General features: G+C 43.2%; 2 protein-coding genes across 2 annotated transcripts in view; both read left to right on the top strand.

Annotated features, from left to right (window-relative positions):
* Nucleotides 1-5383, top strand: part of RPGR (retinitis pigmentosa GTPase regulator) — a 106566-nt gene extending 101183 nt beyond the window's left edge. The window contains exons 15-18 of the mRNA XM_070944212.1: nt 217-429; nt 1317-1356; nt 2665-2771; nt 4926-5383. Of these exons, the coding sequence (XP_070800313.1) occupies nt 217-429; nt 1317-1356; nt 2665-2771; nt 4926-5150 (585 nt within the window). The 3' untranslated portion in view covers nt 5151-5383. The remainder of the gene's footprint in view (nt 1-216; nt 430-1316; nt 1357-2664; nt 2772-4925) is intronic.
* A 1676-nt stretch (nt 5384-7059) lies between these two features.
* Nucleotides 7060-20262, top strand: part of SRPX (sushi repeat containing protein X-linked) — a 208454-nt gene continuing 195251 nt past the window's right edge. The window contains 2 exon segments of the mRNA XM_070943415.1: nt 7060-7180; nt 7183-7434. Coding sequence (XP_070799516.1) covers nt 7060-7180; nt 7183-7434 — 373 coding nt within the window.

The raw sequence follows: 20262 nt of genomic DNA, 5'->3' as shown, positions 1-20262 counted from the left end.
ACTTAAAGTTAGTTACATTGTTGAATTGTTGAATTGCCAATCTTTCTCACCTTCTGGGGTGGGGGGGAGAAATGAAGCTCTTATTATCTCATTCTAAAAATTCTTTAAATGGCAAAATTCTATTTTGCAGTGTCTGACCAATGTGAAACTTTGATGTGGAGATAAGAAGCTTTGATTCATAAACTTAGCAATAAAATATCTGTCTTCATATCAAAGGATCAAAAAATGTCTGCTGAGGAAGTGACTTGTACTAGCAGTGATGATGACAATGAAAAAGTCCATGATGAAAACAAAGATTGTGAAAAAGAAGAGAAAGAACCAGATACAGCAAAATATTATGAAGATCAAGCTCTGGATGATGAGGAGGAACAAAGCAGTCTATTATGTGAAAATGAAGAAAAGAATCTTACAAATATGGAAACAACAGAGGTAAATATTTTGTTCATTTTCAGTACTGAATTTCTTTGGAATTAAAACAGCTAGTTTTTGGAAGAATAATATAGACCACAGTGTAAGATATTTTTATCCTTTTACTGCATGAGAAGTTTCATGATACAAAAGTTGTAATTTGTCTTTAAACAAAATTGCTAATACTTATTTCTGAATCTTCTCACTGTAATTATTTACTTAGTTGCCTATATTTAAACTTCTATAAACTTTATCATGAATCTAATTCTTAAGGATTTCTTATCTACAGTCTTATGGGCTTCTATGAACTCCTTTTTCTCTTCCCCCATTTATAAGTAGTCTTGAATTTCCAACATTTATAAATTACTAGGGTTAACTATCCCCCTTTTGACTGTTTGATTGTGGATTGTGGAGACACTCTTCAGCCTGAGTTCTAGCCACCCTTTAGCCAATGTTTAGCCTAGATTTTACAGCATACGGTTTTCAATAAATTTAGCATAAACGTCTATGAAAAGGAACACATAACTGTTGTGATAATATTAAAAGTGGTAATATTTTCCAATGTATAACTGGAAAAATGCTAAAATACGTATTTGACTTCCTCATAGAATACTGTGCAACTTGCTTAATGTATGAAAATTGTATCTTTGTCTGAAGGTTGAAAGAATGCTGTTATTATTTCCATTTTCAAAGGGATAGGTAACTAAAGTGAATGCAAAGACTACCCAAGAAGTAGTTTGTTAATTATGCTTGTGCCTTAACAGATTCTTACATGAAAAATACCAGTGCAATGCAGCTTTAAACTGAGCAGGGGATAGTGTGATGGATGTGTTTATGTACTTATGTATAATTAAAAAAAAAAATTTTTACAAATTTTTGGAGGTACTTTGCTTGTTTTTTTCTTTTAGAAAGATAAACCTATTTCAGATAATAGCCCAGTTAAACAAGGTAAGAAACAATTCACTTTTCTCTTTTTAATTTTCATTCTTTCATTTTTCTAGAAATATTGATTAGTTCTGTTCAAATGATATTGTTTCTACAAGCATTCTGCTCAAAATGTTTGTTTCTAGAAGTATTCATAGCTCTTTCCAGGTTGATAATGGTTATATCAGCCTCTTCTGGGAAGGCTTCTGCTGTTCCAATTTAATAGCAAAGCTTTCACAATTTTCTGATACAGTCACAGCAGTTGCATTCAGATGAGAAAGTTTGATGTCTACTATCAAAGAATAGTTCAGGACCTTACTGGAAAGGCTATTTGTAGTATTCTTCCTTTTTTGTAGGTATTCCCTGTCATCCGTTGTTTCTAGGCTTTTAAGCAAATATTTGACATGCTCACTCAATCCATATAAAACTCCTTAGTCATAAGTATCTGATGTCCAAGTGAAAAGCAAATCAAAACTAGCAGACTAAAAATCTATATAATAAAATAAAAATTCTTGAGGTTTGGATGTACAATTTGTGCTTTACTAAATACCTAATTAGCTACTGTACTTGTCAGAGTATAAGATACACTTTTTTCCCCCCTAAAAGAGGGTGGAAATGTTGGTGCGTCTTATACACCTAATACAGCCATTTTTGGCCTCCTGGAACCCCACTCCGCGCATCCCATTTTCGCCAAAAACAGGCCCATGTTTTGCAAAAATTGGGCCTGCAGAGGATTTGGGCAGCCTGCAGAGTACTCCTCGGGGCTGGGAAGGGCAAAAATGTGATGCACGGGGGGTTTGGGAGGCCAAAAACGGGGCCATTTTTGCCTTCCCCAACCCCCAGGAGCACTCTGCAGGCCTCCCAAACCCTCTGCAGGCCCCACTTTCATGAAAAATGGGCCCGATTTTTGCCTACCAAACCCCCCATGCATCGTGTTTTGCCCTCCCCAGCCCCGAGGAGCACTCTGCAGGCCTCCCAAACCTTCTGCAGACCCTGTTTTTGCGAAAAACAGACCCATTTTTGCAAAAAATGGACCCATTTTTGGCCTCCCAATCCCTCCCCCCATGCATCATGTTTTTGCCCTCTCTAGCCCCCAGGAGCACTCTGCAGGCATCCCAAACCCTCTGTGTGCCCCGTTTTTGCAAAAAATGGTGGCCGGGGAGGGCAAAAACTTTTTTTTCTTGTTTACCTCTTCAAAATCTTGGTACGTCTTATACTCCGATGCGTTTTATAGTCTGAAAAATATGGTAAATAATTCACCACTTGAAAATTGTGACTGAAGCAACTTGAACATATTTTAAAATGGTGGCTGATTTATTGTATTATTTTTAGCATGTGAGAAGGCTGAGATTCATACAGAGAATAATTCTTCACAAGCAACTACAGACAATCAAGATAGAACATCTGGAAGACTACTAGATAAGGCAAAAAGGGTAAAAGTAAGATATGATCATTTGCAACAATATCAAAAAAGAAAAAGTATTCCATATTTAACATATATATCTGGAGCTGCAAAATGGGCCATGTGCCCTAATATAATTTTATGTTTTTTGGGTTATGATCTAGATCAGTGATGGATAACCTTTTTGCTGTCACGTGCCAAAAGCGTAGAGAGCGTGGGGGGGGTTGCGTGCTCATGTGCCTACACCCATAATTCAATGGGCCCCGCCCCCGTGTATGTGCACGTCATCCCACCCGCGCTCCCCACGCTTTTGGCACACGATGGTATGGTGGGTCCGGTGGGCCCATTTTTCGCCCTCTGGGGGGCCTCCGGGGGCTGAGGAAGGCCGTTTTCACCCTCCCCAGGCTTTTAGAAAGCATCTGGAGCCTGGGGAGAGCGAAAAACGGGTCTTCCCCACCCACCTGGAAGCCCTCGGGAGGCTGGAAACAGCCTGTTTCCCGACTTCTGGTGGGCCCGGAAGGCCCGAAAATCAGCATGTGTGCTGGAGCTGAGCTAGGGCAACGCTCGCGTGCCCACCAATGCTCGTGTGCCATAGGTTCGCCATCATGGATCTAGATTTATATTAATTTCAGTAGATTTTTGCTAACTGTTTTGTATGCTAATTTGTATTTGAGCACAGTGTTCTTAAATATGGTTAACATCACTCAATGTTAACTGATACTTTGTAGAGTTTCAACTGAAATGCCTCAAAAAATGAAGCCAGATGACTTCTGTGTGAGGACCCTGATAATGTAAGATTTTAAGTGATGGAGAAGCTAATGTACATTCAAGTAGATATATGAGATATATAGAGGAGTATGGCAATGGCCTTGAAGAAAATAACTTTCAGTGATTAGTAAAATATGATTTTATCCTAAGAAAACAGGAAAGCATAAGAAGGAAATTCAAGATTGCCCTATCTAGACCCACTTTGGTATAATAGGGAAGCAAAGAAAAATACTTTTGTAATACTATTTATTTTAGATTGCAGAAGTGGGAGAGCTATACATTTCAGTTAGAGTGTTCTCTGGTTTTTGCTTCCATCAGCAGAAAGATGAAGATTAACTCTACCCAAATGTTTTAGCCCAGTTTTTTCAATAATATTCTGATTTTCCAATAAAAACATTGAAATTGAAATATGCAGTTTCCATAATACAATATGACAAATGTATGCATTTTTGAAAAAATTTAAACAAACAATACGATCTGGTTATATGAATTTCTAAGATACTTGGACATTTCACAAACTTTTACAAAGTACTCAAGATTTCCATAGCCAAATTATTTCCTAACTTGGGTATTTTGAATGGAAGGAAATTAAAGAATTTAACCAAATTAGAAAACAATGGATGGAATAATTTAACAATCAAAGAGCTACAAGAGCTAGTTTGAAAGCAAAGTAAGCTGCTTTGACATAATTCTATTTATGTTAGCAAAATATTTTGCACTCTATTTGAACGTTGTAAACAAAACATCTGTTACCAATTATAATGTGGTTGCATAACAGTTTGTTACAATAATTCATTGGGAACTTTAGTCATTTATCCTACTTCTGCTGGCTTTAGTAGTAATTAAATGGCTAAAATCTGAAATATAGTGCAAGTTTATTTGGAAATAAATCCTTGGAATTCAATGGAATATTCTTTAGAATATATGATCTAAATTGCAGATATAATATATTTTTAATTTATACTATTTCAAAATAGTATGGATAAAGTCTTCAGGCTCAGAGGTGGGTTTCAGCAGATTCTGACCAGTTCTGGAGAACCGGTAGCAGAAATTTTGAGTAGTTCAGAGAACCGGTAGTAAAAATTTTGACTGGCCCCACCCCCATCTATTCTCTGCCTCCCAAGTTCCAGCTGATCCGGAGGAAATGGAGATTTTGCAGTAACCTTCCCCTGGATTGGGGACAGAATGGAGATTTTACAGTATCCTTCCCCTGGAGTGGGGTAGGAATGGAGATTTTACAGTATCCTTCCCCTGCCACGCCCACCAAGACACACCCACAGAACCAGTAGTAAAAATTTTTGAAACCCACCACTGTTCAGGCTGCCTTCTTTTTAACTATTTTATATAGAGTTTCTTTATATTATTCATTTATTTCAGGGTTGTTTATTATTATATGCTTTGTTGTTTTCTTTTTGTGTTTTAGTTTTCTTTTTTTAAAAGAAGGTCTATGAAGCAGAAAAATACACATAGTTGTGATGAAAGCAAACTGGAAAACCTACCTCAAAGTGAACAGGATACAGGAAATCAAGCCAGTATATCTGCTGAAACGAGTAAAGATGAAAACCAGAACCATACTGGGAAAAATCAAAGGGGATCACCATCAATATATCAGAACAGAAAGTCCTCTTCTACATGTATAATTCTTTAGTAATGAAAGTATAAGGCTTGTATATATGTGAGGTTTTACAAGCAGATATTGCAGTTTATACATGGAAACAATAATGGCATCTAGGTAATGATTACAATTTTTTTCATAAAATTTAGCATTTTGGGACTGATCTAGATTAACTTGAACCAACCTTCCAATATTTATTTGTATTCATAATTTTACTATTGACACAAAATGGGAAATACAGTCTTATTGATTTGTTGTGGCCTTAACTTTCAGTGATTTTAATAAAATATATTTTTGTACATCAGAAGTTGGAATAAGGATTGTGGTTTTTTTTTCCTAAAAAGGTACAACTTCATGTGTACTCTTGGTTAGAAATAGGCAGAGGAATAACTAATGAAAGTGTTTATTCTTAGTAGTCTTACCTTTAGAAGGAAACATTTGCAAACAATAAAACCTTAAGATAATTTAGTGTATTCTTACTAAAATACTGGATATTAAAGTAACGTGTAAGTAATGGTTTCTATGATCCAGTGAAAGTATTTTAACTCTTGGTATCACATTAACATGATGGAGCTCTGTTCCATCATGAATTACTGTACAATAACACTGGTTTGGTTGTCTCTGTAATCTGAAAATTTAAAACAGAATACTGGTACATGCCTTTGAAGGCAATAGTCAAAAGCACAGGATTCCCTTATCATACAGTCTTAGACACAATTGGTTTTGGAACTTTTTCCATTCAAATCCATTGCACTGCACAGTCCTAATTTGTATAAGGTCGGCTTACAAATATCCCAGCAAAAGTATTTTCACATATGGGGGTAATTTTTCAAGATGCTGATTCATTTTCTGCCTGATGGCTTCATCTGTTCAAGGCATAGAGAAACTGTCAAACAAGGATTTTGTGCAAGATGAAGCCAGAAATGCTGACTTCTTCAATTGCCTGTCTGGTGAATGAATGATGACTGGGTTCCAAGGGACAAAGGGCGGGACCCATTGAATTATGGGTATAGGCTCTTCACATCAACTAGCCTGCAAAGGCAAATGAATTGGATCTGTCTGTGGACATTCTCAGTCATACAGACCATAATTGTCTCAAAGGTGATTTTCCAAAGCCAACTGGACTTTTTTTTCCTTGAGAAAGAAGAAAACGTTTTGCTTCTCATCCAAGAAGCTTCATCAGTTCCGGCAGGAGGATGGGAGTGATGGAAGTAAAATATGATCCTTCCAGCCTGCCCCTCCCCCCCCCCAAAAAAAAAATCCTGCAGGACTAATCCTTCCATTGCCCCCACCATCCTGGCAGACTTGGTGAAGTTTCTTGGATGAGAAGTGAAATGACAAGGAAAAAACAGTCCAGTTGCCTTTTGAAAAAGCACCTTTGAGAGAACTGGATCTCCCTTGGCTTATCTAATCAGTGCCCTCTTTTTCACAATGGCCACTTGGAGGTTAAAAGTAGGCTTCCAGTGTTGTTCCCCAGTAAAGGTGCCAGAGAAAAGCACACTATAACGTTCTTCTTGTGAACATTGTAGATGGTACTCTGTTCTTTACAACCACAGCTCTGGAATGTGCACCTTACTGGAACGACAATAGAGAGGATTTTAAAAATAAACATTCTGCAGTGATCCCAAGCCTGTCAAAGCAGAGCTGGGGTTTGCAGTCTGTTGGCAGCCCAGGCTGTAACCGCGGAAGGTTGGAAGAGTTGCAGCGGGAGGAGCCCCGCGGCAAACTGCTCGGGCTGCTTTGTGTCGGGGCAGAAGGCGCTTCAGTTTCCTATCAACTTCATGGAGGTGTCCAGCTTTTTGCAACCATTTCCTCCACAGCCTCTCTTCGGGAATTAAAAGAATCAGCAAGAGAAAGGAGAAAAGAAAAGTGTACTTGGAACTGCGTAGTGAAGATTTTATTAAACCTATGTGTGAGATCAGAAAAAACGCCGACACTCAATATGCTCAACAGGCGCTACCCACTGGGAGAACGGGCTGGAAGCAAGTTGCGTGTACCCTCGGAAGGCAACTACGGCGTCTCTCAATCTCCCTGCAACTCTATCCAGGGGTGTTGGGAGGGGGGGCAAAAAGGGAGGATTCCAGTGCGCTTCGCCGGCGGGAAGAGGACGCAAGGGAGGAGTTTACACAGAGCGCCCCACAGCTTGGTTGGCGAAGGGCTCTGTCTCTTCCCCGCCCCACTGCTCCCGCCTTTCACTCGGGCGAGCCTTGGAGCAGCGGAGACCCAACTTCTCAGCCGCCGAGGATCATGACGGGGACTTCGGTATGCTTGGCAGTTCTCCTGGCTGTGGGCTCGCGCTTCAGCCTCGCGTACCAAGGTAGGAGTACGCCTGGGGATGGCAGGGGAGGGGAGAAGGCTTGCGGTCCGAAAAGGAGCTCTTGACACTGTAAAATAGGTACCGCGCTTCGATCGCGGCCACTTCTGGAATGTGGAAGCGCGTTTGGAATTGTGTGGCGTCCGCTCGGGAAAAAAATATGCTCCTATCGTGGGATTGTCATACTCGCGCATTGGGAGCATCTGATATTTCCGGAGCGAAAGAAGGCATTGTTCGTGGAAGACGCTTGGAAGCGTTCTAAATCCCTGGAAGGCATTTCTATAAATACAAATGTTCCTGGTCAACTATCGAGCCAAATTGGCATTAGCGCAACGCGAGCATTACAAGCGCTGGCTCTTGTCAGTGGTCAGTACTACTCGGATGCCAGCCCTGGTAAACCATATGTAAATACAGTTGGCCAACCAGGAGAATGCAGTGCTGGCTCTTCTTCGATGAATGAGACATAGGTAGGTACCTTTTCTCCAGCGGCATTCACATCTCTGTCTAAAAGGGATACAGTGTTAAAATATTGACACTCAGGAATATAAATATGTTCAACAGTTAATCATGATCTATGTCTGTAACTCATCTTAGGTTTCTGCACTTAATTTTGAAAGCTATGTGTGTTGTCAGTGGAATATTGTTGCTGTACTATGAATACAGTAAAGTAACGTGGGAATCGTGTCTTACTAGACTGTGAACTTATATTTTAAATCTCATCTCAGAAAATTTAATTTGGTATACTATCATGTCTTGTATGTTGTATGTCATAACGATGCATACAAGTATATTACCATGCAGAGAACTAAGTAATTTGTGTGTATCTGTGTGAGACTGTCATATATTGTAATGTTCACAATTCCATTGCTTCTTCATTCAGGATAGTTGTACCATTTTGATACAAGTATACACATTCAGTATAGGATTGTTCGCTTCAAACGTATGTGTCTGAATAGATTACTATAAATAGATATAAAGTGAATGAAAGTTATTAACATTTTTAAGATCACAATAATAATAATAGAATTCCTATCAAGTCATAATCTTGCAGAGTGAATTTAATAAAATCACTGTAACTTAACCTTCATTCTATACAGTTAACATTAAAAGTACAGGTCATCCCTGTCTTACGATCACAATTGAACCCAAAATTTCTCCTAAATGTAAGCCATCTTCCTAGTTTATTAGCCGACTCAAAGTGTTTTTGCCTTGCTGCCTTTATCTTATGTTTCAACCTGTCCAGATCCAAGAGATTAAGTTGGTGTTTTAACAATATTATCTGTTCTTTTGCTTCAATAGACAATGGGTTATATTGCAATTGTTCCTTGGCCTTTGTTAATTTACTTAATATCTCACCCCTCTCTTGTTCTTCTTTTTTGCGTTTAATAGCCATGTGTTTGAAAATAAGACCTCTTATAAAGGCTTTGGCAGCATCCCAGACTATCTGAAGAGGCATTCCTGCTGTCCTATTTTCTTGAAAGAAGAAGGTCACTTCTGTCTTAAGCTTTTGTGTAAATTCAAATTCTTTCAAAATCTCTGATCTCATCATCCACCTCTTCCTATTTTTCCCTTCTTTCTTTAATACAGCTAATACTGGGCTATGGTCCGCCCAGTCATTCAGCATAATCCTAACCTCTGTCACTTGAGAGTTAAGTTCTTGTGACATCCAAATCATGTCCAACCTGGACCACGATTTGTGCCTGGGAGAATAATAAGTGAATTGTTCAATTGTTGAATTGTGCTCACGCCAAATATCTTTCAATCCTAGTTCATCTCTCATTTCATTACAAATAGCTGGTAAGATCCTCTTATCTTGTCCTCTGTTTCCCTTTTTTGAGTTTTCCCCTGTTTTGTAATCCTGTGTCAGGTTAAAAAAGGAGAAACAGAGTAGACGAATTGAACAATTAGAAGATAAGGATGGAAATCTAATAAAAGATAAAGGAGGGAAAGAAAGAATTGCAGTGGATTTTTACAAGGAATTATATAAAAGAGAGGAGATTTTAGCAGGTGTGACGAAAAATTATATAGAGAATTCGGATCTACCTAAGATACCCAATTTAACGAAATAAATTTTGGACGAGGAAATTACCCTAATGGAGATCGAAATAGCAGTAAAGAAACAGGAAAATTTAAAAACACCGGGCACAGATGGACTCCCGGCTGAGTTATATAAAACATTGTTTGAGGTAATGGGAGAACATATGAAAGATTTATTTAATGAAGTTCTTGGAAAAGCAGAAATTCCCCACTCATGGAGGGAGGCTAATATCAGTTTAATACCTAAAGAAGATCCTCCTCCGGTAGACATAAAAAACTATAGACCAATATTTCTTCTGAATTCAGATTATAAAATTTTTACAGCAATCTTAGCAAATAGATTAAAAGGTTTTCTAAATGAATTTATACATAACGATCAAAATGGATATTTGCTGTCACGACAAATACGAGATAATTTGAGAGTCATGTTAAATGTACTTGAATATTATGAAGATCACCCAGGTAAACAGGTTGCATTAATTTTTATAGACGCCCAGAAGGCATTTGATAGGGTCAATTGGGAGTTTATATTATTACAGTTAGATACATGGGCTTTGGACAAAGATTTATAAATGCAGTTAAAGCCATTTATTCCAAACAAACGGCTAGATTACTGATAAATGGGGACTTGACGGAAGAATTTTCTATTGGCAAAGGCAAAAGACAGGGTTGCCCTCTATCCCCCTTACTTTTTATATTATTGTTAGAAACACTACTGCATAAAATAAGAAACGAGGAAAAAATAAAAGGTCTTGAAATTGGACACCAGGTATATAAAACTCAGGCCTTTGCAGATGACATGGCTTTTATTTTGGAAGATCCCATAAAATCTTGTTTATCCCTGTTAGAGACAATTGAAGAATTTGGGGCGGTAGCAAGCCTATTAATTAACAAAAAGAAAACAAATATATTAACCAAGAACGTTTCAGAGGAAGATAAGAAGGGTTTACAGGAAGCGATTGGATTAAGAGTAGTCAATAAAATTAAATATTTGGGAATCTGGTTAACTGGCAGATGCTCGAGCATACAAGAGGACAATTATAATAAATTATTAACCCAAATAAGAAAAGACCTTGACAAGTGGGGTAAAATTCAACTATCACTTTTGGGACAGGTAACAACAATAAAATCTTATGTTTTACCGAAGTTTAATTTTTTGTTTCAAACTGCCCCAGCGAATCTATCAAAAAAATTCTTTATGGATCTAAATCAAGCAATAACCAAGCAATAACTAAATCAAGCAATAACATGGGAGCGACGGGGCGCTCCCATGTGACCCCCCTCCTGCGCGAGCTGCACTGGCTCCCGGTGGTCTTCCGGGTGCGCTTCAAGGTTTTGGTTACCATCTTTAGAGCACTCCATGGCTTAGGACCGGGGTATTTACGAGACCGCCTTCTGCCACCAGTAGCCTCTCACCGACCAGTATGCTCCCATAGAGAGGGGCTCCTCAGGGTGCCGTCGGCCAAACAATGTTGACTGGCAGCCCCCAGGGGGAGAGCCTTCTCTGTGGGGGCACCCGCCATCTGGAACGAGCTTTTTAAAATTTTTAAAATTTTTAAAATTCTTCAATTTTAAATTTGTCTTATGAATTTGGGGTGTTTTAAATTTCGTTTTCCGGGCCAATTATTTAATTGTATTTTAATGGCTTTTTAACATTTGTATTATATGTATTTTATTTGGCTGTTCACTGCCCTGAGTCCTTCGGGAGTAGGGCGGTATACAAATTCAATAAATAATAATAATGATAATGATAATGATGATAATAATAATAATTTGGCAGGGGAAAAAATCCTGGATTAAAAAAAAATGATGCAGGAGATAAAAGAAAGGGGAGGCCTGGGTTTACCATGTTGGGAGAACTACTATTCAGCCGCTCTGTTAGTCTGGGTAAAAGAATGGATCACCTTAGGCAATAGTCGTCTTCTCAAGATAGAAGGCCATGATTTACAACAGGGCTGGCATATGGCACTCTGGCGGGATAACACTCCACAAAACAAATGGTTTACCCGGCATTATATAAGGAATATCTTAATTCGAAATTGGGAGAAGATCAGTAAAAAATACTATCTTAAAACACCATGCTGGATATCCCCTCTAGAAGCGTTGATATATCCAAAATTATATAACCTTGTGAAAAAATTAATGTACAAAGACTTGCTGAATGCACGAGGAGAGTAAAGCCAAAACAGGAGTTGAATTCCCAGGACTACAATTGGATTGGTGGACCTATCTACAGATCCAATCAAAATATAAAAAAGACAGAGATAGGAAAGGTATAAATGTTGACTTGCAGGAGTTAGACAAAATCTTGATGGGCCAGGAAAAAGGCATGATTTCTAAAAGTTATAAACTGTTGATGAGGTTAGAGATTGGCAACGAGATAATAAAGGATACAATGATTGCCTGGGGGAAAAATTTTGGTTACTCAATCCATCTGGAAAAATGGCAAGAGATTTGGTGGGGGAATATGAAGCTAGTAGTTTCTACGGCATATAAAGAAAATATTTACAAGATGCTATATAGATGGCATCTCTCCCCTGATAAATTGGCCAAAATGTTTACTGGACAGTCCGCTGAATGCTGGAAGTGTGGGTTTGAGTGTGGCACTTATTATCACCAATGGTGGACATGCCCAGAAGCAGTAAAATTTTGGGGAAAAATAAAAAAATGGCTTAACGAGATCTTAAACCAAGAGATTGAATGGCGACCAGAGACATGCTCGGCTCCAAACCGGAAAATATTAAAAAAGATTCATGGTACCTTGCATTACACATTATCACAGCAGCGAGGGTTACTTCCCCACGGCCTTGAAAGAGGCGGTGGTGAGGCCTCTCCTCAAGAAGCCTTCCTGGACCCGGCAGTATTAGCTAACTATCATCCGGTCTCCAACCTTCGCTTTGTGGCGAAGGTTGTCGAGAGTGTGGTTGCACGACAGTTTCCGCAGTACCTGGAGGAAACGTCTTATCTAGATCCGTTCCAGTCGGCTTTCAGGCCCGGGCACAGCACGGAAACGGCATTGGTCGCATTGGTAGATGATTTCTGGTGGGCTCAGGACAGGGGTTGCTCCTCTGTTCTGGCCCTGTTAGACCTCTCAGCGGCTTTTGATACCATCAACCATGGTATCATGCTGCACCGGTTGGAAGAGTTGGGGATGGGGGGCACTGTGTTACGGTGGTTCTCCTTTCTCTCAGACCGGTCGCAGTTCGTGTTGGCAGGGGGGCAGAGGTCGACCTCGAGGCCTCTTATATGTGGAGTGCCTCAGGGGTCGCTTCTCTTGCCCCTTCTGTTCAACATTTATGTGAAGCCGCTGGGCGAGATCATCCGTGGCTTTGGGGTGAAGTACCATCAGTACGCTGATGACACCCAGCTGTACATCTCCACCCCAGGCCACCCCAACGATGCCCTTGAAGTGATGTCCCGGTGCCTGGAGGCTGTGCGGATCTGGATGGGGAGACACAGGCTCAAGCTCAACCCTTCCAAGACTGAGTGGCTGTGGTTCCTGGCATCCCGATATAGTCAGTTGACTCCATCACTGACTATTGGGGGTGAGTCTTTGGCCCCCTCGGAGAGGGCTCGCAATCTGGGAGTCCTCCTGGATACGTAGCTGTCCTTGGAGGAACATCTGACGGCTGTTGCCAGGGGGACTTTTGGTCAGGTTCACCTGATCCGCCAGTTGCGGCCCTTTCTTGATCAGGATTCCCTGTGCACAGTCACTCAAGCCCTCGTCACCTCTCGCCTGGACTACTGCAACACTCTCTACACGGGGCTCCCCTCGAAAAGCACCCGGAGGCTTCAACTGGTCCAGAATGCGGCCGCGCGGGTAGTCACGGGAGCCGCATGGCGCTCCCATACAACACCTCTCCTGCGTGAGCTGCACTGGCTCCCAGTGGTCTTCCAGGTGCGCTTCAAGGTGTTGGTTATCACCTTTAAAGCACTCCATGGCATAGGATCTAGTTATCTTCGAGACCGCCTGCTGCTACCGACAGCCTCCCGTCGACCTGTTCGCTCCCACAGAGAGGGCATCCTCAGGATGCCATCAGCCAAACAATGTAGGTTGGTGACCCCCAGGGGGAGGGCCTTCTCTGTGGGGGCACCTACCCTCTGGAATCAGCTGCCCCCAGAGATAAGGAGAATCCAAGACCTCGGTGCCTTCCGCCGTGCCCTTAAAACCTTCTTTTTCCAGCAAGCCGGGCTGGCCTAACACTTTTTAAAATGTTTTTAATTGTTTGTTATTGTTTTTAATCATGGGGCCAAATTTATATATATCTTTTTAATTGTATTTTAATGTTTGTAGTTTATGCTTTTACTTGGCTGTTCACCGCCCTGAGTCCTCAGGGAGAAGGGTGGTATACAAATTTAAAAATAAATAAATAAATAAATAAATAATAAACAAACAAACAAACATATGCTCAATTCTGGAAAGATAAAAATACCCCATCAGAGGAAGCAATTATAAAGAATTATAAAGAAGATTTTGGATTGTGCGGAAGCAGATAAATTGACTAAAAAACTGAAAGATAGAGACCAAAAACAAACATGTTTATCTTGGGAAAAACTATATATTTGGCTATCAAAGAGAAAACTATAACCCAAACCAGATTAGGAGTATCTGGTATTTATTGAAAAATTTATATTATACAAGTAAAGTGAGGTCGGATAGACCTAATTGATTTATAAATGTAAATTAGGTTGTTCTGTCTCCCCTGGAATGTAACATAGATATATTGTACCGAATATTAAGTTATTAAGGTACTACTTATAGGCATGTATGTTATTTGTTTTGTTGCTTTGTTTGTCATTTATCTGGTGTGTTGTCTTCTTTTTTAATGATAAATGTAAATAAAGATTATTTAAAAAAAAGAAACAATTGAACCCAAAATTTCTGTTGCTGAGTTTTGTCCCATTTTATAACCTTTCTTGCCATAGTTGTTAAGTGAATCATTGCAGTGATTAAGTTAGTAACATGGTTGTTAAGTGAATCTGGTTTCCCATTGACTTTTCTTGTCAGAAGATTGCAAAAGGTGATCACATGACCCCAGGGCACTGCAACTGTCATAAATTGCCTTTACTCAATTGCCAAGCATCTGAATTTTGATCACAAGACCATGGGGATGCTTCAACAGTCGTGTTAAAACCGGTGATAAGTCACTTTTTTCAGTGCCATTGTAGTTTTGAATGGTCACTAAACAAACTGTAAGTCGAAGACTTGTTTAGTAATCTTAAAAATTGTCCTTCACTCAAAAAGGTTTCAGTGTAACCTTAACCTGTGTAAAATGTTAAAACAATACTGATATTAAATCTAGTTCCAACAAAAACTGAATGGAAAGATGAACAAGGTAATACAATAAGTGCTGTGTTTTCTAAAAATGCTAAACAAACCAGGGGTGAAATCCAATTTTTTTTTACCACCGGTTCAGTGGGCATGACTTGGTGGGCATGGTGTGGCTTGGTGGGCGTACCAGGGGAAGGATACTGCAAAATCCCCATTCCCATCTCACTCGGGGGCCAGCCAGAGGTGGCATTTGCCGGTTCTCCGAACTGCTCAAAATTTCCGCTACCGGTTCTGCAGAACCTGTCAGAACCTGCTGGATTTCACCCCTGAAACAAACTCATTCTGTCAAGTTCTGTAATGTCCTGGTTTCACTGCTGATCAGTCAGCATCTCATGTAGTTTGATTTTCTTTTTGCTTACCAGTAACCAGGATTACATCAAATCCTTATTTGTTATTGATCTGGGCATATGTTATATAAATCTGGCACAAACTTCAAACTTCCTATGCTGTAGCTTCTGCAGGAAGTTGAAAGGCTTCCTGGGGACTTGATTTAACACTTTTTAAAAGAAGCAGGAGGAGGAGCAGAAGAAGCAGAAACAGAGGAAGAGGAAGAGGAGGAAGAAGAAGAGGAAGAGGAAGAGGAAGAAGAAGAAAGGCAAAACACCAAACTCTAGCATAAACTTTAATTTTAAATAAATCTCAAGGTATTTTCAGGAAATAAGAGGATGTGGAGACAGAAGCACAGTGATTCATTTAGAAATCCAACAGTTGTGGAGAAGACATATCTCTCACACAATAGATATTTTGTAAAAGGATAAAACACCCTGCCCCAGTTACTATTTTTGTCTTTTTGTTTGAGTTCTTGATATGAATCAATATCCATGTAAGGTCTGTCTGTCCTTAGAAATGTTTTATTTATTGCTTCGGTTCTTGATTTGTTAAAACTGCCTAATTCTAGAAGGACTCTGAGTGACATACAATATATGCAATACAAAAGTTAAAATTAGGCTAAAACAGCTTTTACTTTAAAAAAAAGGATTAATGGAAACCAAGGAGGGTGGGAGCCATACATATCTCCAGTGGGATTCTGCTTAGGAAAGCAGTGGCCGTGACAGAGAAGGCATGCTTTCTTTGTCCCGTTAGATCACATTTAATGGAGGTCATTGGATGGCAGAAATAATGGGAGACAGGTAATCTTTCAAGTAACCGGACCCCATGAGTATAAATATATCACATTAAGGCCATTTCTTAGTTCATTATTCCTGTATATTCCTCTGCGCATGTCCAAGATGGCGGATCTAGCCTGAGACGCTCCCGGTAGATGGGGTGATTTCCGGTAATTTCGAGAGGTTCCTGGGGCAATTATCCACCATGGCCCCCAGTCCTAGAAAAAGGAACCTTTCCCTGACCCATTGAGGGGTTTTTTGCCCTCCGGAACATTGGGTTGAGGAAAAAAAACAGCCGCTGAAGGCTCCGCGGGGTGACGGTGGTAGCGACTTGACTGGCGGCGCTTTTCTCGGCCTCCGGCATAGACCGACGGCGGCGGCAGCTCTGCGGTGGCGGCGGGGCAATACGGTGGCTCCCCTGGATTCCTGGCTTCTCCGGGGCTTTCTGAGGCTCCTGGGGACTCTGGAGTATGGTGGGAGCCATGGTGGAAGCGGCGCCGGCACTGGCAGTGGGCGCGGGGCTGTTGGCGGCCGCTGGACGATGGCGGAGGCGAGGGGGCGGCAGCTGGCTGCTACCGAAGAGGACGGTATGGTGAGAGGCTGCTGGCTTCTATCTTGGAACCTGTACCTGCTAGGGGCGGCTTATTTCTGCTGGCCCATTTTCCTGCAGGAATCCGGAGGCCCCATTTGGAGACGGGGGCTGTAGACTGGGGGTATAAAAGGACCAAATGCTGGAAGACCTGGAAGACCTGGGGAGTGGGAGAGGTTGGAGGACGGCCGAGGGTTGGCCTTGGGCTGTCTCGGGCTGTTCCCCCCTCCCCCCCTTTTTGTTGGCCTGTATAGGCCTTATCATGGTCACCACCCCAGCTGCTTTCTGCCTTGCAAGTCATCTCCCTCTGTTGCCTTCCGTGTGTCATCTATTCCCCGGGTTTACTATTCTGCCTTCTAGACTGGCTCTATTCCACCTATGCCCTTGATGGTGTGGAGAATGGACAATTCTGATGTGGATTCTGAGGGAGTCCGGTTTCAACTGCCGTTTCCCTACCAGAGTGGATAGACTATCGAATCTCTCCATAGCCAACTCCATCTTGGCTAGCCATCGTGAGAGGATGTCCTGGAGAGAGCACCTTCTGAGTTTTTGTTGAAATGGCACGAGACTTCTTCCACTGTCGTGAGAGGACAGTGGAGTCCAGTTTTCCCATGTCTTGAGTTGCTGCCTCTCCATTCCCTAGGACGATTAGACTATTCTATGGAACCTCAGCCAGATAATGTTTCACCCTTTCCCGGTTCTTGGATGCACTCAGCCGCCAAACTCCTTGCGCTGCGAGACTCCCCCCTCTCGCAGGCCTGGCCCTCCACATTATCGAGGGCCTACCTTGATGATGGATTTTGGAATCCTGAGAGATGGCATGCAGCGAAGAGGGGGTTGAGGGGTTTTTTATTTAAACTTTTAAAGAAAACTTTAAGGGGACCCGGGAGGAAGGGAGGGGGTTGTAAAAGTGGACCTGGGGGGGTCCAGATAGCTACTGAGCGGGGTGATAGGTTGATTGGCTGCAGCAGAGGGGTCAGGAAAGAAAATTTATCTGGGGAGCAGGGGGATAACAAGAAGGGCAATGCAATTGAAATAATGAGTGGGAGGGGCAGGTATGACGGGCGCAGGGGACCATATCATGTGTTGGGGGTGCGCATACGCTGTTTACGAGCAATTGCACACTCCGGCCCCCAATGCGTGACTCGTGGCCTGGGTTGTGCAGAGTTTCAGGCCCAGGGTCCACGGCTGATGTTGTGTAATGCCAGGTCGGTTGTTAATAAAGCCCCCCTCATCTGTGATCTTATATTGGAGGGGGGTGCGGACCTGGCAGGTATTACAGAGACCTGGTTGGGCCAAGAGGGGAGGTCCCCCTCATTGAAATGTGCCCACCAGATTTCCATGCATTTCATCAGCCAAGGGCCCAGGGGAGGGGAGGGGGAATGGCGGTGATTATTAGGGAGAGTCTTTGTCCGAGGGAGGCCACTGTTCCTCAGATAGCCGGATGTGAGTCCCTCTTTGTGAAGTGCGGCCGTGGGGTGCAGATGGGTTTGCTGACTGCGTACCTGGCTCCCTGCCACGTGGCAGCGACCCTACCCGATCTGCTCGACGTCATCGTCGGGGTGGCGGTGGATACCCCCAGACTTATTGTCATGGGGGATTTCAACCTTCCATCCGCGGGTGAGGCGTCAGAGGTGGTTCGGGAGTTCATGGCTTCCATGACGGCCATGGACCTGACCCAGTTAGTTCAAGGCCCCACTCACATAGGGGGACACACTCTGGACATGATTTTCATCTCTGGTCAGTGGTTGAATGATCTTGGTAGAGGGGACTTAGATATTAAAACCTTGTCATGGACAGATCATTCGCTCCTTCACTTGGACTTTCCTACCGCTTCCCCCTGCCGCAGGAGACGGAACCGACCAAATGGTTCCGTCCCAGGCACCTGATGGATCCTGAAAGGTTCCTGATGGAGCTTGGGCCGTTTCCTGAGACTCTGACACACGACTCGACTGAAGAGCTGGTGGCCGCCTGGGAGAGTGCGGCCGCCGGAGCTTTGGATCGTGTCGTGCCTTTGTGGCCTCTGACCCGATGCCGATCTCAATTGGCTCCTTGGTTCTCCGAGGAGCTGAGAGAGATGAAGCGTCGGAAAAGACGCCGAGAGCATTTGGAGGACTAGTCATTCTGATTCCGACCGGACACAGGTGAGGTCTTATATCAAGACCTACCTAGTGGTGATAAAAGTGGCGAAATCTAACCATTTTTCTGCTCTTATTGCATCTGCAGAGAACCGCCCAGCCGCCCTGTTTAGGGTGACCCACTCCCTTCTTCGGGGGGGAGTGCGGGAAGATCCCTTGCAGGGTCGAGCTGAGGATTTTGTGCAATTCCTGCACGATAAAGTCGCTTGGATTCGGGAAGGCTTGGACTCCGACTGGGTGAGTCCGGGGGAGGAGAGGAGGGTAGGTCTTGAGAATATTACCTGGGAGGAGTTTGATCCTGTGGCTCCCGAGGATGTGGACAGGGTTCTGGGTAGGATTAGTGCCGCCACATGTTTATTGGACCCGTGTCCCTCCTGGTTGGTATTGGCCTCCCGGGAGGTTACACAAGGCTGGCTCCAGGGGATTATAACTGCTTCTCTGAGTGAAGGTGCCTTTCCCTCCACCTTGAAAGAGGCGGTGGTGAGGCCCCTCCTCAAGAAGCCTTCCCTGAACCCGGCTGAATTAGCTAACTACCGTCCGGTCTCCAACCTTCGTTTTGTGGCAAAGGTTGTTGAGAGTGTGGTGGCACGACAACTGCCCAGGCACCTGGATGAAGCTATCTATCTAGACCCGTACCAGTCGGGCTTCAGGCAGGGGCACAGCACAGAAACGGCATTGGTCGCATTGGTGGATGATCTCTGGAGGGTTCGGGACAGGGGTTGCTCCTCTGTCCTAGTCCTATTAGATCTCTCAGCGGCTTTTGATACCATCGACCATGGTATCATGCTGCAGCGGTTGAGAGGGTTAGGAATAGGGGGCACCGTTCTGCGGTGGTTCTCCTCCTTCCTCTCCGACCGCTTGCAGTTCGTGTTGGCAGGGGGGCAGAGGTCAACCTCGAGGCGTCTCACATGGGGAGTGCCACAAGGGTCGGTCCTCTCGCCTCTTCTGTTCAACATTTATGTGAAGCCGCTGGGTGAGATCATCCGTGGTTTTGGGGTGAAGTGTCATCTGTACGCTGATGATACTCAGCTGTACATTTCCACCCCAGACCACCCCAACAATGCCCTTGATGTGATGTCTCGCTGCCTGGAGGCCGTGCGGGTCTGGATGGGGAGGAACAGGCCCAGACTCAACCCGTCCAAGACCGAGTGGCTGTGGCTGCCAGCGTCCCGATATAGTCAGCAGGTGCCATCGCTGACTATTGGGGGTGAATCCTTGCCCCCCACGGAGAGGGCTCGCAATCTGGGTGTCCTCCTGGACGCAGGGCTGTCTTGAGAAGAGCATATGATGGCCGTGGCCAGGGGGGCCTTTTATCAGGTTCGCCTGATCCGCCAGTTGCAGCCCTTTCTGGACCGGAACGCCTTGTGCACGGTCACTCATGCCCTTGTCACCTCCTGGCTGGACTATTGTAATGCTCTCTACATGGGGCTCCCCTTGAAGAGCACTTGGAGGCTCCAACTGGTCCAGAATGAGGCCGCGCGGGTGGTTATGGGCGCAACTCGTTGTGCCCGCGTGACACCCCTCCTGCGCGAGCTGCACTGGCTCCCAGTGGTCTTCCGGGTGCGATTCAAGGTGTTGGTTACCACCTTTAAAGCGCTCCATGGCATAGGACCCGGGTACCTTCGAGAC

The sequence above is a fragment of the Pituophis catenifer genome, unplaced genomic scaffold (assembly GCF_029215685.1).
Source record: "Pituophis catenifer annectens isolate HBS135680 unplaced genomic scaffold, rPitCat1.0.hap2 SCAF_4, whole genome shotgun sequence".
Classification (NCBI taxonomy): domain Eukaryota; kingdom Metazoa; phylum Chordata; class Lepidosauria; order Squamata; family Colubridae; genus Pituophis; species Pituophis catenifer.
This window is presented reverse-complemented; position numbering and strand designations above follow the sequence as displayed.